This window comes from Apodemus sylvaticus, chromosome 18, assembly GCF_947179515.1.
Source record: "Apodemus sylvaticus chromosome 18, mApoSyl1.1, whole genome shotgun sequence".
Taxonomy (NCBI): domain Eukaryota; kingdom Metazoa; phylum Chordata; class Mammalia; order Rodentia; family Muridae; genus Apodemus; species Apodemus sylvaticus.
This window is the reverse complement of record NC_067489.1, coordinates 45,502,125-45,526,862: the sequence shown is the minus strand read 5'-3', so window position 1 is coordinate 45,526,862 and position 24,738 is coordinate 45,502,125. Positions and strand designations below refer to the sequence as shown.

General features: G+C 47.5%; 1 protein-coding gene across 1 annotated transcript in view; it reads right to left on the bottom strand.

The window, feature by feature from the left end:
- Positions 1-23,134, bottom strand: part of Dctd (dCMP deaminase) — a 30,226-nt gene extending 7,092 nt beyond the window's left edge. Inside the window, exons 1-3 of the mRNA XM_052162531.1 lie at positions 23,034-23,134; positions 21,369-21,500; positions 21,016-21,151 (exon numbers count right to left, since the gene is read on the bottom strand). Coding sequence (XP_052018491.1) covers positions 21,016-21,151; positions 21,369-21,494 — 262 coding nt within the window. The 5' untranslated portion in view covers positions 21,495-21,500; positions 23,034-23,134. The remainder of the gene's footprint in view (positions 1-21,015; positions 21,152-21,368; positions 21,501-23,033) is intronic.
- Positions 23,135-24,738: the final 1,604 nt, after the last annotated feature.

Sequence of the window (24,738 nt, the reverse complement as noted above, 5' to 3'; positions counted from 1 at the left end):
CCATGGGAAGGCAAGCTCAGAGAGGGTTGGAGCAGCCACATGGCCAAGTGGCCCTCAGTTCAAGAGGTATCCACAGCCCCTTCTCTCCTGGTGACCAAGATGACAGGATGCAAGCATTGACACTATTCAGTGTTAAAAACAATTAGATGTAATTGTTTCCTTTATGTTCCTCTTGGGGACAGAGCCTAACCCACTAAGTTCTTTGTAGCATACCCCAGAGGCTAATGCCATGCCAGGGACATAATGGGGTTAAGTATTTATTGAATAAATAAAGGAGAAAATGCAGATCCTAATTATTGATGGTGAGTTTGAAAAGTGCAAAAGTTCTCTTCCCTTCAGATATCAAAAAAAAAAAAAAATTCTCTTCACTCAGATATCAGAAACGAGCTTTCCCAACTAAGTGTTCTGTGATAGGGTCATTTGGACCTGTGAAGACTCCAATCTGTTAACTACACGGCATTATGGGGTCTTCCACTGTAAAAACTGTCACAGCGACTACAACTGCCTTTGTCTAGATTGGAACAAAGTTTATCATTAGAAGTTGAGGCTCATTAGTGAAAATCACCCTAAGCAACAGGGATCTTGGGTAACATCTGACACAGCAGGAAATGGGAGGTTTGTAGAAATAAGACCTGGGAGTTCTAAACAGACGTTCTCTCTCTCATCCTGTCACGGGATAGCAATGCAACGCTGCGGAAGGAGAGGATGGGCTCTGACTGACAGGAAGTTCAAACCCAGAACAGACTCCGTGATCTGAAGAGTGGCCGAAGACCTGACTCTAGGTGCTGCTGCCCAGTCCTGTGCCCCTTTAACTTCAGAAGCCAGTACGCACTATTGTCCTCCAGACCCCCGTCCTACCAAGGCCTATCTGAATACCAGGATCTCCTGGACACACATAAGCAGGTTCAAAGACTCCCCAACCTGAGGGAACGTGGACCCCTCACCCCGGACTTCCCAATTCAGCCTCACCATAAAGCTCCCACACTCCCTCTGTTCAGGGTCTCAAATCTGCCCTTGTGCCTCTCCAGCCTAATGTCTGACTCTCGGGTGGGGGGGGGGGCAGGGGGCTCTCTCTCCATAGCCTCTGTATCACTGACACTCCTTCAAACTTCTTACATCCGTGGAGAACCAATCACTGGGGCCTCAAGCCTAAAGCCGCACGGTCGGCGATGGTTTGAATGGAAATGGCCCCATGAGCTCATAGGGACTGCACTATTAAGAGATGTGACTTTGTTGTTGGAGTAGTGTGGCTTTGTGGAAGGAAGGTCACCAGGGGTGAGCTCTGAAGTTTCAGAAGCTCAAGCCAGGCCCAATGTGTCTCAGACTCTCCGGGCTGCCTGATGACCTGGATGTAGAATTCTCAACTACCATCTGCAGCACCATGTCTGCCTGTGTGTCTGCCTCCGATGCCTCCCGCCATGATAAGGGACTAAACCTCTGACCTGTAAGCCAGCCCCAATTAGATGTTTTCTTTTATAAGGAACTGCCAGGGTCATGGTGTCTCCTCACAGCAACAAAACCCTAACTAACGGTCCTTAAACTTTAAACCTTAACTGGACAACAGACCAATTTGCTTAGTGTACACCAGAGCGGAATGCTTGGGACTTATTTCTCAGCTATCTGCACACATCACTAGCAGGTAACACCCAAAGCGGCTTCAAGCCATAAAGCTTGCTGAGAACCACATGCCCGGCTTGCCTATCTTGTCCTGGCCTTGGAGGCCTCTCCTCGAACCTTTGACGTCTTCCCGAGAGCAGACAGAACGGAGAAGGCCCTTCCACAGGGGCCAGCACCAGGGCTCAAGGGGCGGCTGGCCATTAGAAGGCCTGTGAGTTTTCCATGAGGTGAGCGTTCTGTTTGCGTGATTAATACCAGCTCTGGGAAAGTGTATTTCAAACTTAATAAACACGGGCCGGGAGTCAGACAGTTCTGTTGATGATGCGAGGGTGTGAATTCAGACGCCCAGGACCGGCATGAAAGCTGGACACAGTGGTACACAGCTTGTATCTCAAGGGCAGTGGCACAGGAGACAGTGGATTTCTAGAAGCCCCCTGGTCAGCTGGACAGGCCAATGCAGCTCGTGTGGAAGTTGCTTTCATATCTGTAAATACCTGAGGCTGTCCTCTGACCATCACACAAGCTATAACTCACGCCTGCGAGCATACACACAGACACACACATACAGAAAGAGAGAGAGAAAATATGAGAGAGAGAATAAACCCTAAATGCAAATTCTAAAATATCAAGTTTCCTGCCTTCAGCTCTTTACACAAAGCCGTCAAGCCCCCCCCCCCCTCGCTTGCCCTCAATTTATCGGTGCTGAGTGGTAGCTTCCCTGAACTCCAGTTCCTTCTCCCTTAGACACGTACACGGCCCTCCTGCATTCAGCAGAGGTCAGACACTCCACACGCACGTTCACTTTCTTCTCAAGAAGAAATCATTTCAATAACCGCTACTCTAATTTTAAAAATAGCTGTCTCATTGTAATGCAGATATAACCTCTGGTTTTCTTCTATCCAATTTGGGGGGGGGGGTTAGGGCATATTAATTATACAGAATAATAGGTTTCACTGTGCTCTTTTCATACATGCCTAGAACATTCCTCAGTCATAACCACTCCCTCAATTATCCGCCCTGGCCCTTCCCCTCTCCTCCCCACTACCTGATCTGAGTCCCAATCTCCCCACCCCCATATGTGTCTCTCTCTCTGTCTGTCCCTGTCCCTCTCTGTGGTATTTTGGGTTTTCAAACATTGCCTTGCCATAGAGCCTGAGCTGGACTCCAACTTCAGTCCTTTCTTCAGCCGAAGTCCTGGGATTACAAGCATGCACTACCAAAGCAAGCCAGTCACAGAATCAGAGGACTTAGAACCTGGATCTGCTTGCTTGCTTGGAGGGGTGGGAGGACCTCAAATCTGAAACACAGCCCACAGTGTGCCTTTGTCTTAAAACCAACCATGACTGGTTCTGTCTGACAGCTTCTCACAGGAACAGGACAAAGAGCTTACGAGGCGGTCCATTGTGTCAAAAAAAAAAAAAAATGAATTTTTCCACTATTAACTAAACATCCATGTCTATGGCTAAGCAAAAAACCAAAAGACATCCCCAAATAATGCAGATGTCGGGTAAGCACCCAGAGCGACAAACCCTTTAATTATCCCCAACCTCATGTAAAAAGAATAACTGCTTAAAAATACCAGATTAATGTGTAGGAAGTACCTCGATCAGCACAGCGCCTGTTTCAGGTGATTATAAAGCGATTCATACACTTTGGTCTTGTCTTTCTTTCTTTTATTACTAACTGTCAGAATTCAGAACTGCATTAACCTTGGCCCACTGTAAAGATTGTATAATTAGAAAACTGTATTTTTCAAATTCTCTCTCACCGGGGCTTGATTAATCCTCACTGTCTCGTGTAGGCGGTTCTCAGGAAGTTTGACAAATTAACAGGATGTACTCCGTCCTTGTTAGATTTAAGAGATTCTGCATTTTATAGATCTGACTTCCATCTGATACGAGGTAAGACTCATACGACATCTATTTTAGACATCAGTAATATTACAGTTACTCAACAAGAAAGAGAAGAAAATAGAAAAAAGGCGCATTCGGATGACTCTAAACAAAATCCAATGACTCTGAAGGATTGTACATACACCCGGCAGTTGGTTGCAACCCCCCCCACGCCCCCTCCCCCACACTGTGATCTTAGTTAGTCCCCTGCTGAGCCGTGAGGAGAAACCTTGCAGTCCTGTAAGATCCGGACGAGGGTGGGGTGGGGGAAATGGCCTGTTTCTAATCCAGGATAGGCTCCCCTTTCTTAGATTTGACCTTGCAATTAATAACCAACATGAAATGGGGCACCCCAATTTAAGGCTGATTCATACTTATTATTAACAAGCTATACCGCCTGTTCTGATAACAACACTTGTGATTATTCTCCAAATCAGAATCTAAGTGAGTTTGCTCCTTGGGGTACACTGGAGGTGTCAGAGGCACTAAGCCTGGGCACGTTTCCGGGAGCATGGTCCTCTCCCCCTCCGCTCTCATTAATGTCCAGGTGCCTGATGGATGCTTTCACCAAGAGGGTAGGCACTCGCGCCTCTGGGATCCATCTAAGGAACCGCTTCAGTGTCTAGAACGAAAATGGAGTTTCAACTACTTGTTTCTTAATTATTGAAAGATACCCTGACAAGGCCTCATATGTCACTGCCAGCCTTTCAAGTCCCTCTCCTCCAAGTCAATAATTAACAACTGCCTCGCCTCGGAAACCGACACCGCAAGACACCGCCTGACCCCAAAGGACCACATTTTATGGCTACCACCAAATCAGAAGAAGCCAACATTTCTAGACCATGCTCCCAAACAATGTGACTACTGAGATCAGTAGGGACACCAGGAATGTCAATCACCGCAGGGCCACCTCACCGCAGGGCCACCTCCTCAAAGAAGAAACGAACACCTGTGTCCACCCAGAAGGCTGGAGTGGGTGTTGTTCATGACCTGGTGACCTTTGCTGTGAGACCTCACCCAAATGCCCCCACTCCCCTCTCTAGACCTTTATCTTTGCTCCAGTCTCTCAGTCAACAGGGGAGATGTCACATGCACTGAACAACAACCTTCTCATCTCTGCGTTATCTTGGTCAGAGACCACACCATTCTAGAACTAGAGTAGCCTTCTTCATAGCCACATCTATTTCGCAAATGAGTTTTGATACAGACACACCCTAATCCTCCTAGGCACTGGGGGCGCTGCTTTACCCCAGGAAACTTTTCTTACAAACTGTATTGACTCTACTATGCTTGCAATGAACGGCCTGGTGTCAGATTCCAGAAGTGTCTGACCCAGTACCGGTTAAGTCTTGCTGATCTGAGTTCATTTTTACCTTGCAGGGATCAATTCCTTGCGAGTTGTGTCCCTTGCAGGGTGTGACCCTCCACACACCTGTACCTGGTCTTCTCCTATAGCAAGGGTAAAAGCAGGCTGATTAATTAGCAGGTTTTCCAAGGGTCTGAAGAATAGATGCGCAATAGAGAGGAAGAAATAAATAGGGAGCTAAGCGTTACGTCAGTTCTGCGGGGATGATCCCACCCACCAGGCCTCCCTGGAAGGCTCTCCTCATACTCCTCTGCCCTTTGCAGTCTCTGTTCCAGCCCTTTTCCTTTCTGCCTTCTTAGTTCTTCCTTCAGTCAAATTAGATGTAATCCCTGAGTACTGGACTATAGTGGACGAGAAACTTTGGGTTTCCTCCTATTAGCCTCCACAGTGCCAGGATTAAAGGCGTGCCTGGCCACACCCAGCCCAGAAGGGAAACTTTAAAACTCTCAACTTTTCCCAGTACGTTTTAATTAAACTCTGGCGGTAAACGCTGTCCAGTCCAATCAGGTCTGAACTAGATTCCATGGCTTCAAGAATAAGAGAGTCCTGTCCCCAAGAGCTCAGAACCCACCAGAGAACGGAGCAAACACTACAAGTCCCTCAGGAAAAAGGATTACAGATGTGTGGTGTTGAGAAAATGCAGAACACGGGGTTACATGCAATCTGCACAGGCACATGGGAAACTGGATCCCTAAGTCATGTTGTTTCTGCAGATGTGTCTAGATTGTAAATGCCTTTTTGGATTGAGACTACTCGACCCTGGGTAAAGCCTTCATCAAGCCCCTAGTCTCTCAGAATGACCATATTCTACCTTTCTTTGGGAAGGTACAAAGACTTGCAATGAAAAAGACTTGCTGGCCGGGCGTGGGGGTGCACACCTGTAATCCCAGCACTTGGGAGGCAGAGGCAGGCGGATTTCTGAGTTCGAGGCCAGCCTGGTCTACAGAGTGAGTTCTACAACAGCCAGGGATATACAGAGAAACCCTGTCTGGGGGCGGGGGTGGGAGAAAGAAAAAGAATTCTCAGATAAAGGACCCCTTAGGGACCCTAGGAGGTCCCTAAGACACTTAGGAGATGGGTATGGGGGAGGGGGCATCCTGGTCACAGAACTTTTACCTGGCTAACTAGTGGGCTATGTGTGCACCCTAAAGGCTAACCTCACACTTAGCAGGTGACCGTTCTCCTCAGGGGATCAAGGAATACAATCTCACTGCCTTCTGGCGTCAAGGACAGACACATTCTGCTTGAGACCCAGAAGCGCAGCATGCATGCAAAAATGAAAAACACATGTAAAACTGAAAAACACGAAACTAAGACAATTCATAAAAACCAAGCCACAGGGCTGAAAAATGCCTATGATTTTCTATTTCCAGCCTGCACCCACAGACGAGATCTCTGCTAGAAATGTCGCCGGAGAGGAGTCCAGGTTTCGAACAGAAGGCACAAGCTACTCACCCAAGAGCAGTCTAGGCTCTCTGACTCCGAGCACAAACTTCTCTAACATCCGCGAACCACTGACCCAAGCCCGCAGTGGCCCAGCCCCAAGCAGGGCTGCTGGCCTTGAATCTACTGGAACACCATACCCCGGTTCTCAGAGCTGCTGCTGGCTTTGCCTTTTCTCCTGATGGGACCCACTTGGCGCATCTATCACCCACCACCTCATCGGTTCAGAATCGATGGACCTTCAGCCTCCTGACCAGGGAGATGGAGAGAAAAGTCCTCCCCGCCCCCCTCACACTCCAGTAAGGACACAGAGCAAAAGATCCTCCTGGGAACTAAGATGAATGCTTCCTAGGCTGTGGGGGAGGGGGCAGGAGTAAGCGGGTGGCCCTGCGTGGTACACTTCAGACGGACCCCAGGAATCCATGTTCCTTTTTCCCTCTCTGCTGCTCTGTCCCCGCTCCATCCTCTGCCCCTTTCTTCTGCCTCTTAACAGAGCTGCTGGTAACAACTCAGGGCACCCAGGGAAGCCACTTAGCCCCAATGGTAGTGCTTAGGGGTAAAGACATTTCTGACTGTGGTGTTTCCATTATTGATAATAAAGCCCCCAGAACTCTAATTACATTGCTTCCCTATGTGCTAAGGGCGCACAATCAGGTCAGAAGGAGGAGGCTGCAGAAATGACTGCACTTCATCCATGGCTGAGCCAGGCCGACTCCCTTCCTACTGTTCACATGAAACACACGCGCAATGTCTAGAAGGTACTGAAAAGGTACCAGGAGGGACAAAGTGCCATCACTGTCGCCCTGACCGGCTGTAGAGTAAATACACATGACAAAGGCTTCCAAACTCCCCTCTCGGGTTCCCGGCTTTTAAAGGGTCTGCTGGGAGTGCACTTGACCCGGCTCTGGGGCTCATTACCTCCAGCTCCACGAGGCCTGCTCCAGACAACCTCCGCGTGGGGGAAGAGTGGGACGAGCCAACCTAACTCGGGGGTCTGCACTGCATGCAGTTCCTGAGGACACTGCCCTCCATGGCTAGGACGGGCCCTCAGCACCCCAGTCTGCCCCTCACGCTGGCTCCTGCTCCAGCTCTGCTGTAAGTCTCCCCCCAGTGCAGCTGCAATGGCCACTGTCACCTGCCCCTGTCTGCCTTAGGCTCTCTCTGCTTCCTCTCATAACCAGTCTACTTGGGACGCCACCCCCTCCTCCATCCCGAAACACTTCACCTCTTTTTCCTTCTCTTGGTTTCTCTTGCTCCACTGAATGATTTTATCAACAAACGCCTGATAATAAAATCTCCTACACCTCACAAACTACACAATCCCGTGTCTGCCCCATACTGGCCACTTGTGTCACAACCCTGTCTACCCCTCTCTATCACCTTCTGTCTTCCTCTTAGGTTCTGAAGCCTACCACTGTTCAAAGTGCTGCTGGCCATGCCGACACCTTGATAAATCCACACACACTCAATCTACAGAGTTCCCGGCAGCCCTGGACTGGGTGGAAGACGCCCCGCTTTCTTTCTTAAACACAGCTCTGGGGCCCTCCCTGAAGTCACACTCTTGCGCTCCTCAGTGTGCCCCACCTCCCGGTGCTGGAGTTCTCATGGGTCAGAACCTCCGGTCTCTGTACAGGTAACATTCACTTCTCGCTACACCCACGGAGACCCAGCAGCGAGGGAGTCACCAAGGTGGATCTTCTCGTACTCATCCCCAGCGTGCACGGGAGCCCCAGCCTTTCCTCCTCTCCCCCAGACATTGCTCCTCCTCCAGTCAGCTCCACTTCAGTATGCTATAGCCTGCAACGGTTTGGGAGCAGTGATCTGCCTCTCCAGCTCCGTATCCACCCATCTGCTGGATGCTGTCTCCACACTACCCACCCATCTGCTGGATGCTGTCTCCACACTGCCTGTACTGTGTATGTCTTACCTGCTCCTCCGGCTCCAGCACCTGATACCTCCCAGATCCCTCCTGCTGTAACTGCATCACAGTTGGGCTCGTGTGGTCACTCTTGCCCCCAAAGCCCTATTCCACAAATCTGGTTCCGTCCACCCAGGTGGCCTGCTAAATTCCAAACAACAGACACATAGGACAGATCTCTGCGCTGGGAAATCCAGATATAATATCTGGAGAGCGTCCCTGGAATAAGTGGGTAAAGGAACACACGGAGAAATACTCTGCCGGAAGCCAGGGACTGATAAAATACATTGTATTTCTAAAAGGAAATCAACATGACGCAAGAGGGGACAACCTCATTGTTAGCTGACAAACTCAAGCTGGCTGAAGAACAGGTGACTCGTTTGTATTTGTGTTAATTCCTAAAAAGTGATTAACTCATCCGCAGAGGGAGAACAGGCAGAGATGTCGGCCTCCCTCGCTCACCTAAACTCAAAATTAATGGCATTCCAACAACGAGTTTTAATTGCGGAATTTAAAAATTCATACTCAGTTATCGTATTCAATATTTTACATTTACTATGGCATCTATCACTGGAAAGAGGCACAGAGATAAAAAAAAATGAAGCGAGCACCTCTGTGAAGTAGCCGCCTTCCAAAGGCAGGGTGGCAGTGGGCTAGCCTCTGCTCTCACCAACAGTCAGCACGCATCAATGCCCAGCAGGCATCTGTTCCAAAGAGGCACCGCTGCGGGAGTCACAAAAGGTCTCGAAGGACCAACCTCATGTAGGGAATACCTGTAGAAGCTGGGACACTAGAGGGTCCCGAGGGAGGGGTGTCAAAGAGGGGACAGAACACATGGAGGGCTGGAGAGATGGCTCAGCGGTTAAGAGCGTTAATTGTTCTTCAAGACTTCGATTCCCAGCAACCACATGGTGGCTCACAACCTTCTGTAATGGGATCCAATGTCCTCTTCTGGTGTCTGAAGACAGCTATACTGTACTCATATGCATAAAATAAATAAATCTTAAAAAAAAAAAAAAAAGCCGGGTGGTGGTGGCGTACATCTTTAATGCCAGCCCTTGGGAGGCTGAGGCAGGCGCATTTCTGAGTTCGAGGCCAGCCTGGTCTACTGAGCGAATTCCAGGACAGCCAGGGCTATACAAAAAAACCCTGTCTCGGGAAAAGAAAAAACCAAAACCACCACCACCACCACCAACAACAACAACAATAAAAAAAAAAAAAAAAAAAAAAAAAAGAAAAGAAAAGAAAAAGAAAAGAAAGAAAAACCCATATGGAAACCTATTTTATAAAACACACAGAGACACACACGGGGCAGAGGTAGGGGGAGAGGAGATTGAATCGACCAGTTACCCTATTCAGGAGAGGGGAAGAAGGAAGGGATATTTCCTCCAGACACCATAGATTATTAAACACAAAGCCCAGGGCCAGGTTTAGGACACCCTTTCCTTCCACCAGAGTCTCCTACGCCCCAGAAATCGCACGGGCTATTGTTACTGCTCTTGGTTACCCACCAGAACTTACTTGGTGGTAATGATCGCTGCTGAAACCACCACACCCTGTCACAGGACACAGAGAAATCAAGTAGGCATGTCCTGCTGGTTAGCTTTTATAATGCTAAGGTAGGTGGAAGGCCGCTGGAGGCGGGGTTGTCAGGTCATCAACAGTCTCACCAGCTAACAGGACCCCAGTCTCATGGGGTATATAACCACCAACAACCTGGTAAGACACGCCCACCAGCATGACAGCAGCAGGAATGTTAGGCGGTTAACCAACTCTCCTGAAAATACTAACTTTTCTGCAAATCTTGAATTTGGAGGTAGAGTTCGAAACTCTGCCTTAACACTCGTTTGGCCACTATTTCCTGCCTCTCTGAGGTGAGCAGGCTTCACGATCACTGTATAAACATGTAGGTGTTGTATACGGCAGGGTTTAATCAACACAGAGAAGCGTTTTAGCTTTCCTACATCTGTCCTTTAGGACTGGGATTGTCTTGTTACTGTCCATCTTTTCTAGATATTCACAATGAAATGATCACTGATGCTTTAAATAAAATTAACGGGTTTGATTTTATTGAAATGATATACATCAATAAAACTTATTTGTTCCTTTCCGAAGGCATCTTACAAACAATTATACTGGGTAATATGGGCAACTAGGAAAAGACTCCAACATACCTGAGCTACCACACCACAGTCACCTGCCTGTTGATCACGAAAAGAAATCTACTTGATTTCCTCCCTTCACAAGGGCTCAAAGGTCTCTCCATTGGCTATATTAGCTCGCTGCACAAAAGTCTCCAATTAGATCTGTTGTCAGGCTGCAACTCTGGGACGGCCAGGCAGGGAAGAAATGGCAGGAAGCTACACATGAAATTAAATTCTGCACCAAGAGAAACAAGGAATCATCAAATCCACACGGATCTGCCTAACAAAACCAGAGGGCATTCAGCTTCCACTGTAAGAACAAATTTGATCTTAATTACTAAGACGCTTTTACAAGTGACGAGGAAGTCTCGGCTTAAGAAGGATCAGCCTCCCAACTTCTTGATAAATTAGTTTCTCAAGACTAACCTTTTGGATGCCAGAGAAATCCATCACAAGCGTGGCAGTCAGGGAAATGTCAGTGTTCAAGGGGTAACGGCTACGTAGTCACTGAAATGACATCTCTGCACACTTAACAATATGCTAAGTAAGAAAAAAATAAAGATTAAATTTAAATACAGAATTTAAAGAAGCTTTGGCGCGTGCTGGCCAAAGCGGTGGAGCTCGATCGCCATGTGGCTCGGTCACCTGGATTAATTCCTGGTTTTTCAACCTTTGCTTCCCTGTACCACCATGTTCCCTGTGTGTGAGCGCACACGTGTGCAGCACATGTCTGTGTGGGTATGCATGCCTGTGCATACACGGAGGCCAGAGAAGGACACTCAGTGTCTTATCTCCTAGCAAACCCCAGTAATCCTCCTGTCTCCAGCCCTCACAGCTCTGGGGCTGCAGGGTTATGCAGCCACGCCCTGCTTCTTTCCTGAGGGTACCGGGCATTTGGCCTGAGCACCTCACACCTGAGCAGTAAGAACGCTCGCCTGCTACGGCCGCCCTGAGCCGCAGCACCACCACCTTCTTTTAGAGTGTTCTTGTGGACAAAGGAACTAATCTGGTAGGAGTCCACAACTCCATGTCCACCCGAAGCAGTCAGAGTAAAGGTGCCACTTACTCCCAGGGACATCAGGACTGGGATCCTGAGAGGACCACACGTCATAAGATCACCATGGTGATCCTGTTTCCTGACTGACGTGGGAAGGAAGAAAGTCGAGCTAAGAGGTATGCTCACACACCAAGTCCTTCACCAACGATAAACAGCGAGGCTACAAATGCGGGGCTTTGTGGGAGAATAAACACCACGGCATAAATAAAAACCCCTGAAGCTTAACCACGCAGAGAACTTGACTACTACAGCCACGGAGTCTACAAACTGTTATGCATCATCCAAACTGTTCTTTAAAAGACAAAGAACAAGCAACATCTGAATTACCAAGAGCATTTTAACCTCCATTTCATAACATTGGTATTTTGATGAAACGCACTTCACCGAAATGGATTTCACAAAGAGAAACTAAAAAAACATCAGCTAAATACTTCATCATGAGTTTAGCAACCCACCTCTTCCTCATAAAAAATAAAAACCATCCCAAGTCTTTTTATGGCAAATTAGATAAATTTGTTGCTTCACGGTTTTTTAATTACTGCTCCTCCGGAGCGCGCTCGCTTGAACAGCCCCGCCTTCTCCCTGCCACTGACGGGCGGAGACATCACACTAGCTTTTGGATTTTTGGGGGGTGGGGTAGGGAGAAATGAGTTGAACAGTTTCTTCAGCAGGGGGATTTTCATTTTCCATATTAAAATTTCATTATACTCAAACAGTTTCATAAAGTTTTGATCCTAAGGCTGGAAGAACAAAAACACCCTTGAAAAAAACTGTCTCTCAGGAGAGACAGCCCAGGAGAGGCTGCCTTTCCGCCCCGCTGCAAGCACTGAGTTTTGCCTTTCTCCCCACAAACTGTCAATCAAGGCTAATGACTTCAAGCTTACGGAATGAATAAGGAATTCAGATGTGTTATTAATTAATAAATCATGTAAACTCAAGATTAGCATGATTTTCAGGCTCCCTGGCTTAGTCACTTTGGGTTGCCAGGATAAAATACCATATTTAATTCTTATTGTTCTGATGATGGGGAATCCAGGAGCAGTAACAGGCTGACTTCCAGTGAGGGCCCTAGTCCAGGTTTGTAATCTACTATCTTCTTGAATGGTGGAAAGCAAGCTGTCTTATTTAGGATTGCAACAAAACACCATTTTTTTTTTCTTGGTCAAAAAGCAAATTGGGGAGGAAAGGGTTTATTCCGCTTACACTTCCACATCACTGTTGATCACCGAAGGAAGTCAGGGCAGGAACGCAAACCCGGCAGGAACATGGAGGGGTGCTGCTTACTGGCTTGCTCCTCATGGCTTGCTCAGTCAGCTTTCTTATAGAACACAGGACCATTAGTCCAGGGATGGCCCCACCCACCATAGGCCAGGCCCTCCCTCATAGATTACGGAGAAAATGACCACAGCTGGATCTCATGGAGGCATGTCGTCGACTGAGGTTTCTTCCTCTCTGATGACTCTAGCTTATGTCAAGGTGACCCACACGACCAGCCAGCACACGAGCCCTCTCTGGGGTCCCTTCATAAGTACCCAATTGCCCTCAGTGACAGTCATGAGAGTTCAACCTTCAAAGTTTATCCACCTCCCAAGAGCTCCGCCTCCAAATTACATCACGCTGGACTCAGGCTGTCAACTCAAGAACTCTAGAATGACAAGCCTTCTGCTGCACTCTTTAAAGAAATGTTAACCTAAGTCACATGCCAGTGGTTTTCAGTTTTACACTAGGCCAGCCACCACCTCTACCTCAGAGATATTGATCTCCAGGAAGTAACTATACCGACGGCCAATGTTTTTAGGTGTCTACCAGAATTAGAGGATAAAAACCCTACTGATGAAGAACACACTTTGGATACAGATAGAAAAATCAAACTGAAGCTGACCTAAAATCTCCTCCCCTGCTAAATAGCTTTCACAGTACCAGAAGGTTCTATGAAGGAACCGGCCAAGGACCACCCTCGGTTTGGAGAGCGGGTTTTGAGGGAAGAGGTGTTTGAGAGCATTGAAAAGACAGCTCGAAGTCAATCGCGTATCTGAGCCGACAGTCCACATTCTGCTCGAGACAGCTTTCCAGACAGCCCTCTGCCTGAGACAGCTCTCTCTTGCTGGAATAAAAATTCTAAAAACCTCTCTGGGCAGCTCATCTCGTGCAGACCAAAAGCCGGGTCTTTTATTTACATCTCACTTCAATCATTTACCCCAGGTTATCCTAAGAATCAGTAACCCGGACCCTAGCCCCGCCTCCATTTTTGAAAAAGGCATCAAGTACATCCTTTTTTCTTTCTTAACCTTGCATATCAGAGATCTGCCTGCCTTTGTAAACATAGAAAATACATTTAGCTGGGTGGGATCCCATCCCGAGAGATTACCATTTCTACCTTGCCAGGGCCTGAACCAGAACTTGCAAGGTCCCAGACAGACCTTGAACTCAGGAATCTGTGTGCCTTGGTAAGCAGACAATAAGCCCGCGATAAACACTCCCCAAATCTCGCTATCTCCTTCCTTAATATCACCTGGACAAGCTGGCTTATAGTGTAGTTCTCTGTTCATAGAGGTGGCCTAGTGTAAAACCCACTTGCGTGTGTCCTTGAAGCCCCTCATATAATTCATATTGCATCCTTATATTCTGCATAGTAGAGAAAGAGTAAACACTCTCAAGTTTTCAGAGTTATTTCCCACAGCCTTAAGGTCATAGTGTTTACCATTTTTGCTAAGGGTATGGACACACCCTAGCCTCCAGGACTTGTACTGGCTCTGATTAGCAAGGAGTCATTAACCTTTGCCCGGAGAACTTTTCCCAAAAGAGGAACTTCAAGTAACACACACACACACACACACACACACACACACACACACCACACTATACAAACAAGCCTCACAACCCAGCATGCTGCCTGTTCCAGGGGCAGGAACCAAGTCACTCTGACCCTGAGGGAGTATCAGCAGTATCACCCATCACCCAACAGCGAACCCTCATGTTACAGAACCAACCTGCTAGGCCAAATGGCCACGGGTAACCCAGCGGCACGAAGCTACGAGGAATACCAGCCATTCTGGGTTGGATTTGAGGCCAGCTGCACTGGAGGGAATTCTCACCTGATACTGTCTTTTTTGTTTTGTTTTTCGAGACAGGGTTTCTCTGTGTAGCTCTGGCTGTCCTGGAACTCACTCTGTAGACCAGGCTGGCCTTGAACTCAGAAATCCACCAGCCTCTGCCTCCCAAGTGCTGGGATTAAAGGCGTGCGCCACCACCTAGATACTGTCAAAGTCCAAAGCCCAGGGCGAGAGAGGTGATGGCCCTAGAAGGGACCCATTGCTATTATCATATTGTTATCATATCAATATTATCATTCTGTTTATACTTATAGATTAGTGCTACCCTTAACCTTGGCCACAGAAACTTCTCTCTGTGGTAGAACAGAGACTCACAGCCAAATCAAAGAACTGACAGTGACTACTGGGTGCCCAGCCCTAAATGGGGTATCTACATCAATACTTGTCCCCTCCGAGACCCAGAAAATGTCTCAGAAGAGGGGACAGAAGGAACGTAAGAAGCAGCTGGTGAGGAGGTGTGCTGCGACATGCCTTCATTCTGGACATGACCTGACTGTTACCTCACCTCACCCAGCTGTGTTACCTACTCGGCAGGCATCAAACCAGTGAGCACAGTCAGCATCCCAACTGCAGCACTAGCTGCACTCCGTGGGTCAACCAAATGTAAAAGATGGAGGAAATGAAGGAGGGAGGAAGACATTTTGGGGTGTCTGGGAGGAGGAGGGAGGAGTTGAGGTGCGTACGATCGAGATACATGTATGGTTTACATGTATGAAACTGTCCAAGACCAAATAAAGTACAGTCTATTAAACATGATAGATAGGGGCTGGAGAGATGGCTCAGCGGTAAAGAGCACTGACTGCTCTTCCAGAGGTCCTGAGTTCAATTCCCAGCAACCACATGGTGGCTCACAACCATCTCTTAACGGGATCCGATGCCCTCTTCTGGTGTGTCTGAAGACATCTACAGCGTACTCATAAACATAAAATAAATAAATCTAAAAAAAAAAAAAAAAACCATGACAGACAGACAGACAGACAGACAGGAGACCCTGCACAGGAATCAGACACCACCCTCCGGGTATAACAAACAGAAGTTACTTTGAAAGGGGTAGGAGTAGATGTTGTAGATAGAAAGTGGTATGGGGTACTAAGGACCAAGGCCAGTCTGGTCTACAGAGTGAGTTCCAGAGAGCCAGGGCTACACAGAGAAAAAACCCTGTCTTGAAAAACAAAAACCAACAAACCAAAGCTATTAACGTAAGCACTGATGATGTGCAGTATTTTGTTGCCGGCAAAGGTTTGAGGTTTTCCCATTTCTGTGAGGGTCTCGGTACTGGATACTTCCGCATCGCCTTAACAAAATACCTGGCCGAGTCACCTAAGGGAAGAAAGCAGGGTCCTGCCTGCGGCGGCGGTGGCGGCGGCAGCGGCAGGGGCTGGGACCTCTGACTTCCATCACAGCAGATCCAAATACAAAATGGAAGTGCTGGGGCTCGGTCTGCTTTCTCCTCTTTCCGTCATTCCTTCAGGTCAGGCCTCAGCCACAAGCGTGCCAGACCCGCCCTGTCTAGACACGCCCTCGGAGACACCCCTGAAGATGTGCTTCACCACCGTACCTGGTTCTCCTTACTCCAACAGGTAACAACAGAAATCCGGCCTTACTGGCCTGCTTACTCAGCAGTTAAGCGCAGTGGTTGAGAGCCCTCGGAAATCTTTAAGGGATCCATGTATCTATCCTTCCTTGTGGAGACGCTCGGTGATCAATCTCAGGTGAGGGAAGAAAAAGTTACACCATCCGGACATCCCCTTACTTTTTTAAATTAAAATTCATAATCTTAAGACAGAAGCTTTAAAAGCACCTCAACAACAGCAAGCACTCCTAGATCCCAGGCAATCCGAACGCTCACCTCTCAGTGGCTTGAAAAGCCCAGGAAAGGCAAGAATGAACGCACGCTACACACACCGTCATCATTATTTAGACGTAAAGCCCATCGTTGGGTGTATTATGATGGCAGTAATACTAAATGCCTTTTAAGAACCATTTAATACCTTCTACAATTTTTATGGTACATCAAATTACAAGCTTCTTCTCGTGGAAGAAAATTGTCTACATTCTAACACAGCTACACATAAAATGAATAATTGATAAGTGAGGGCAAAGAGCTCTGAAAACCTAGAGGTATCGTATGGATGATAAGGAATAATGGAGACAGACATCCAGTGCGCAGAAACTCAGCAGCTCTTCAATAAAAAACAATCAGCGAGGTTGGCCAAATGCCGGTGTGGGTTTAATTCCTCCTGGGAAGCCTCTCTGAAAGGCACTCTCTCCACAAGGGACAAAAGGTAACATCCTCAGAACAAAGCAAGTCAACTCTGGAGGTACAGAGCACCAGGCAATGGGGAGGGTGTGTGTAGTGTAGTGTGTGTGTATGTATGTGTATGTATCTATGTATGTGTTATGTATGTGTGTATGTGAATGTGTGTGTGTGGGGGGGGGTGTACGTGTTTATGTGAATGTATGTGGTGTGAGTGTGTTGTGTTGTGTATATATGTGTTTAAATTTGTGAGTGTGTGTGTAGTGTGTATGATGTATATATGTGTGTGAGTGTGTTGTGTATGTATGTATGCAAATTTGTGAGTGTGTGTGTAGTGTGTATATGTGTGTGTGGTATGGTTATGTGGATGAGTGTGTATATTGTGGTGTATAAGTCCGTATGATTGTGTGTGTATATATATGTGTGTGGTATGGGTATGTGTGTATGTATGTATGTGTGTGTGTATATATATATATATATATATATATATATACACATATATATATATAAGTGTTGTGGTATGTGTGTGAGTGTGTGGAGTGTGTGTTTTATGGTGTGTATGTGTAAGTGTGTATGTGTATATATGTGTGTGTGTGTGTGCACACACGTGTGTGAATGTAATTCAGTCTTTGGTCTCGAGGGTACTATTACAAACTCACCTGGGGCTCTCAATGCCTGGAGACAGGCTTTGAGAAGTGCCCAGTGACCACTGGGGCCCCTCAGCCCTGCCCTCTACCCACTGGTATCTTTAGCAACCAGCCCGAGCACAACAGACTGAAGTCTATAACAACCCCACCTTACCAGAGCTCGCAGGAAGTCACTGTCCCGACGCAGTGAAATAGTGACGGGGTAAGTCAGACATTTCAATGGAGATCTTTAACATATCGACCCTTCCGCTTTCACGGTTTTTATACGGGACATCAAAACCGTGCTGTGAAAAGTTATTTTTTGCATAGGCCTCAAACCAACTAATCATTTCCCCTCTTTCTTCCCATCAAAGGCTTACAGAAGCAAGGCTGGGATGACGGGGTTTCTAAGATATGCCAGCACATCCTGCGCATAACTCACAACCCAGAGCTGCAGCTAGGCGCGGAAGTCAGCTTTAAACTCTCCCAATTTTGTCTGTGTTCTTGCCGCTCCTACCAGGGGTGAAATCTATTAAAGCTCCGTAGTCATAGAGCCATTTTTTTTTTAATGTTAACAGAACTTGACATCGAGTTAGCATCCTAAGTCTTTGCTTTGTTCACCTCTTGAACCAACGTTTAGTGATTTATTTATTTTATGTATATGAGTACACCACCATTGCTCTCTTCAGACACCCCAGAAGAGGGCATCAGATCCCACTACAGAAGGTTGTGAGCCACCATGGGGTTGCTGGGAATTGAACCCAGGACCTACGGAAGAGCAGTCAGTGCTCCCAACGGCCGAGCCATCTCTCTCGCTCCGATAGAACCATTTTTTTTATACCCTGAAAAGCCAAGTGCTCTGTGGTTGTCTCTACTCCTACCCCTGATTCCTTCTCTTCATTGGGAACCTCTCTCCATTCAAACATTCAGGATGTCCCTCGGTGGCTTATAAAGAAACTTACAGGGCTTAAGAAGAGGAAGATCCAGGAACATTAGTAAAAATGCAAAAGTTAGACTAAACACAGACACGGAATAGCTCATGAGAAGCGCCCGGAGGTATAGAGGTTTGGTCTTGTTCTTCCTCCCTGCCCCATGTTCCCAGGAGTAAGATGCAGACTCAAGTTGCATTTAGAAACACCTTGGCCTCTTAGCTCTTCTCTGACTTCCTTGGACTTACAATCATCCATGTATTCTAATCCACATTCTGCCACGCAGCTGGTGACCCGTGCTCAAGCACCACAGGTCTACCTCTTCCCAGGGGAAAATCTCCCACGCCTGGCATCATTCCAGAATGCCTCCCAGATGTCTCACCTCCCATCTCCTGCCCAAGCCATAGGCCATCAGATCGATTACTGATTGACAGAAGACGCATCCACACAACACACAATATATTCTCTCTACGCTTGGCAGGTGAAGCATCCAATACACTGGACAAGGCATTCTCTCTACAAAGGGAAAAAAGCCTACCAGGGGAGAATCAACAAAGGAGACAAGTCCTACATCAACTTGATTTCTGGAAGGCACAACTCTTCCCTTTTCAGATGGTCTTAATCCACTCTGCTTCCAACAGAGACCATCTGTTCATTCTAAGACATAAATACCAGGTGTAACATTACGAAGGAAGTCAGAAACCGACATATGTGACCCGATTTGATGCTTTTCTGGAATTACCTCTGTAGACAGAGGAGAGAAAACAAAACAAAGCAAATCTGTCTCTTCCACATCATCTCTGGAGGGGGATCCACCTGCCACAGCTCCAATCCAGAGCGTCCCCACAGGGGATCACACTGGGGTCCACAGCTTGGGAAGCTATTGTCAACAATGTACAGTTTTTTGGTTTTTTTTTAATAAATGAGATTTTTGTTGGGCATGGCACACACCTTTAATCCCAGCATTGGAGCAGTGGAGGCAGAGGCAGGAGGATCTCTTGAGTTTGAGGCCACCCTGGTCTACAGAGCTAGTTCCAGCACAGCCAGAGCTATACAGAGAAATGTTGTCCTGAAAAACAAAACAAGGGCTGGAGAGATGGCTCAGTGGTTAAGAGCACTGACTGTTCTTTCCAGAGGTCCTGAGTTCAAATCCCAGCAACCACATGGTGGTTCACAACCATCTGAGGATCTGATGTCCTCTTCTGGTGTGTCTGAAGACAACCACAGTGTACTCATATATATAAAATAAATAAATATTAAAAAAACCTCACAATTAAAAAAAAAGAACAAACAAAAAGTGATGATGATGATAATGATAGAAAGACAGAAAGAAAAGGAAAAGAAATGTTTAATTAGCAAAATGGGTCACTGGGAATCGGTCTTTAAAGGCTATATCTCCCCACGGTTCTTCAGAGGTGGGCTTCTGGGTCATGGGATGTGAACAGACAGTAAGTACCTCCCACTTCTGAGGCCAAGGACAGAGTCACCCCCAATGTCATACCATCCCCACCCCAATGTAAAAGTCTCTCTGAAAATGAGAGCTCAAATAAACCCTTCCTCCCATAAGCCATTTCTGCCAGTTTGGTCACAGCAAACGGAACTAATCCAGCACCCTCTCCTCATCTCAAGGTGAACAGTGAAAGAGCTTAGTCAAAGGTCTTCACTTCCTTCTAAACTTCCACCTTTGGTTCTGAACACAGCCCACCGTGGGACTAGACTCAAGCCACAGGAAGAGCAAGTGTACACTTCCTGTCATCCAGCTCAGTCTGGTAACTGCTTCCCAGAGACGTCCTCACGAGGCCAAAAGGCTGATCCTGTGTCTCAGCAGAGCAAGGGCAAGCCCGGCTTGGTTAGCGTGAGCGCCACTAGGCAAACTGACTCCGCCTTCCCAAAATACACAAGCAGCCTCCAGAGCCCCCTCACAAGTGCCCCTGTTCTCTCAGCAAAGGGCTGCGGCCTTCCACGCACGCTCTGGTACCTACAGGCCACTGTGAAATCCACCAGACTCAGAACAGGAACAAGGTCGGGACAAGCAGGCAAGCCTGTATAATAATTACCATGCCTCCCTCAGGGGCTCTTCTGGGAACTGAAGAGATGGGGACAGGAGATGCCTCCAGTTAAACGTCACTCACTGCTCCTGAGGTAGAGCCACATTTAGTTCCCAGCACCCACAGCAGGCCCACAAATGCTTGTAAGCTTCAGTTATAAGTGATCTGACACTCTCTAGCATCTAAGGTCACCTGTACCTATGTAGTGCTTACAAAATAAACTCATGCAGGCACACACATGCACGGAAACAAACTTATATAAATCTTAGATAAAGTTATCAACGTATTAATTAAAACATTATAGGGTAGTTCACTACAATATTTCCCCTTTCCCATCCATTGACTGAAGGGAAAGACTAACGTTTTCTTTTTTTTTTCTTTTTTCTTTTCTTTTTTTTTTTTGTTTTTTTTTTTTTGAGACAGGGTTTCTCTAAGTAGCCCTGGCTGTCCTGGAACTCACTCTGTAGACCAGGCTGGCCTTGAACTCAGAAATGTGCCTGCCTCTGCCTCCCAAGTGCTGGAATTAAAGGCGTGAGTAAAGTTTTCAATCAAACATTCACCAGGCTACCATACAGAAAGCAGGGTAGAATCTGCGGGAGCCTTACCATAAGGATATTTAGTATCCAGCTTATTTTCTGCCGTTCTCCTCCAAGGCAACAGGTCATCGCTGCACCCATTCGGCATGCCATTGTACCCTATGCCGACGATCTTGTTTTCTGTATTCACAATGCAGGCTCCCACCTGGAGAGAAACATTGTAACTATGAACAGCTGATGTGCCACTGGGGACTCACAGAGAAGACCCGGAAGCAGCGGAGGGATACCGACCGCGGAGGGATACCGACCATGAACCCGATTTACTTTCCCTTTTCTGAGTTGCCCAACTGTCCATTTTCCTCACCTGCTCTTTATGGACCTCTCAGCGAGGATCTGAACATCCTCCTACGAAATCGGGTTACCTGGGAACTTGGGTCTTTGCTTCTCTGTGCCGACAAGAAGGCCACCGCCATGAAATACTCTGGCCACTCCAGATAGTCGTTCCTTTTTTTGCAGTTAGCGTCACTCATGTTGGGTGTGGAAGTCATAGGCCACTAAACATTGAGAAGAACAGCTGTCAATCTGCTTTCCAGGAACTGCATCAATCAGCACTAAACTCTGGGCAACTTCAGCGGGACTCACTAAGCAGAAATCACAAATCATGAGCCCTAGACTTAAAGAGAAAACATCCTGGGGTAAGAGAACATTAAGAAATATATTATTTGAAAAGTCTGGATTATAAGTTTCCAAATAATTCGTGTACTGCCTGCTTTCCTATAGAATTTCAGATCCTGGGCTGGAGAGATGGCTCAGCGGTTAAGAGCACTCACTGCTCTTCCAGAGGTCCTGAGTTCAATTCCCAGAAACCTCTTGGTGCCTCAGAACCATCTGTAATGGGATTCAATGGCCTCTTGTGCTGTGTCTGAAGACAGCTACAGTGTATGTGTATATATACATATACATACATATATTTTATATGTATATTATATATATATATAAAATAATTAAATCTTTTTAAAACAACAATTTAAATTCCTATATATTGACTACAAAGTGCCCCATCTTTTACTTCCTCCCTTATAAACAAGGGAGGGGGAATAAAAATGTGTCACATGGATTCCAGACACTTTAAATCAATCTCTCTCTCTAGCCAAAATAGGCATTAGCATCACATCTTACAAACTCAAGAGAGTTCAGGGAATTTGCCTTCCAAGCCCAGTGTACTATAATATAAACAAACAAATATTTGCAAACTGGCCAGTTTAGTAACTAATCAGGTTATTTTTTTTCTCTCCTATTCCTTCCTCCTTCATTCCTCCAATAAATCGATGAATCTACTCTGAGAAATGAGTCAAGTGAGAAAACACGAGACAAGAGAAAACACTCATACTAAAACCAGGTTCTGTAACAGAGAGCTTCAAGGCCAGGCCTTAGATGATGGTCTCTGAAACTGGGGGTAGGGGGTGTGGGGGAGGGGAGAGGTTGAGAGGTGGTGGGAAGAGTCACAGGACTTCAGGCAAGAGGATCCCTTCAAAAATAAAACTGCGGGAGGGAGTCTAACCAAAGTCATACCCTTCACTGAGAAATCTTAAGATGGCTACACACATTAAACTTAGGCTGCTGAACTGGGCAACATTTACTGTGAACAGGTATGACCCCTGCAACCCTGCTCAACAGGGAGACACGCTGGCTTGACTGGCTTCCCGCCTGCTTTAAGCTTTGGAGGACGATGGGAAGGCAGGGGGAGGGGTCACATTTCTCCATCACCAGGGTCTGCCCGGTGCTTGCTTTGTAAAGCTCCCTGGTGCTCCGCACCCACCCGCGAGCAGCTTCAGAACCAGGAAACTGAGGCAGGGATGTCACCAGTCCAGGGAGAAACTGCCCCACCTCCAACAAGTGCTCCCCCCAACTCTGCTCCCGGTTCTTAAATCTGCCTCCTCCCCACCACGTGGGCGCCAGAAGAGACCCGGGAAACACCCTCCCTCTCTCTCTCTCCCTCCCTCCCTCCACCGCGGCGAGCCGGGTGCAGCCCACGCGTGCAGGGTGAGCACACTCGAGCAGGGTCCTCCGCGAGGGGATGCGCCCACCGTCCGCTCCTCCGAGGTGCAGACCACGCTTGCACCGTCCTCTGCACACAGCCGCCACCACCGCGCGCGCGGGAAGGAAGTTGGGAGAGGGGCGGGGCCGGAGCTCGGCGGAAGGAGAGGTGGGACGAGCAAGGCGTGCAGCTCCACGTGGTCACGACCCCTGGGTGCACACGAGCCCCCGGGCAGCAGTGACCACGGATCGTTGTAGAAAGGATCTGCAGTCTGCCCTGCAGGCGGGGAGCCAGCGCCTGTCCCGCAGCGGGACTCCAGTGTCGCGGTGACTTTTGCGGCTCCCTGTGAGGTTTGTCCAGGGCTTTTTTCTTCTTCTTTGCACTAGCCGTGCAGGTAAGGGCTCAGGGAGGCACCGCGCTTGGCCACACCTACCCACCGGCTTAAAAGTTCCCGGCTTTTTAGTTGCCCCTCCCAGTCCTCTGAATCCATCACCAACTTCCTTAAGGAGTTAAGTTACAAAAGATCCAAAGATTCCAATTGCCGCGGACCTGAAAGGGACAGGGAATGGAGGGACCGGGTTCTGGACTCTATAATAAGCCCGGCAGTGGTGGCGCACGCAGTTAACCCTAGTACTTGGGAGACAGAGGCAGGCGGATTTCTGAGGTCGAGGCCAGCCTGGTCTACAGAGTGAGTTCCAGGACAGCCAGGGCTGTCTCGAAACCCAAAAACCTTGTCTCGAAAAACAACAACAACAAAAACCCCCGCAGGCTGTATCCTTCTACCCATCTCTAGAATCAGCCAGCCAGCAATTGCTTCGTAGCTTCATATTAGAAGGGTTTGGGTGGAACAGCTGTGCCCAGAGGCCCCATACTTCGAAACCGCATTTGCATTTTTTTTTTTTTTGGTTGACCAGGTTTAGAGTTAACTCTCTAAACCTGTGAAAGACCCTGAGGTACAAGCTAATGCCTCCCCAGCCGCTCCAGGTGGACCCCTGCTTGCTTGACAGTCCCCTGGTAAAGTTTGTAGAGGTCATACACCCCAAGGAACCACATCTGATTTTCTTCAACATCGTTTACTGGACCCAGATGTTTGACCCCTAAAGCTGGAGGAAATTCCAGCACAAAATGACAAGCGTCCCTGTTTGTCCCATCCACACTTGCAGCTACTCCCCCATACCCCATAAATAAAAGCTACTGTAATGATCATGACTTCAAATCTGCACATCCCCCGGTCTCAACGGCTAATCCAAACAAAAGCTTGTCAACTGTACTCATTTAGCCCCACGGAGGAAGAATGATGAAAATAAACAGTTGGTTCTCCCTAATTCCTCACTAGCGAAGACACAGCATTCTTCATGTCCATGGTCCAGCCTGTAGATTCCATAATTAAATTATGTACTGATGGATGCCAGGAAAGCAAAGAGGAGAAATAATTCATTGTTAACTATAGATTTTTTTTTTTGCCTTGATAAAACTCAGGCTTCAAAGAGCCACATAGATTACAGTGATGATTTTTAATGTCAAGTCAGTCACTTTAGTTGACTATCTTGTCGCCACTAAAATTCATTATGTCCTGAGCAAGTAGTCTCCCCCCCCCCCTTGGTCTTTGTCACCTCATCTATAGTCCTCCGGTCTTGTTGGATTCATGTCTCTGCTCACCAACCTACAACTAATATATCACCAGTTGCTGCTGGTTCTCCAACCACAGCATCATTAAGCTTTCTTCCTTTGCGGTGGAAAGACTGTCAAACATA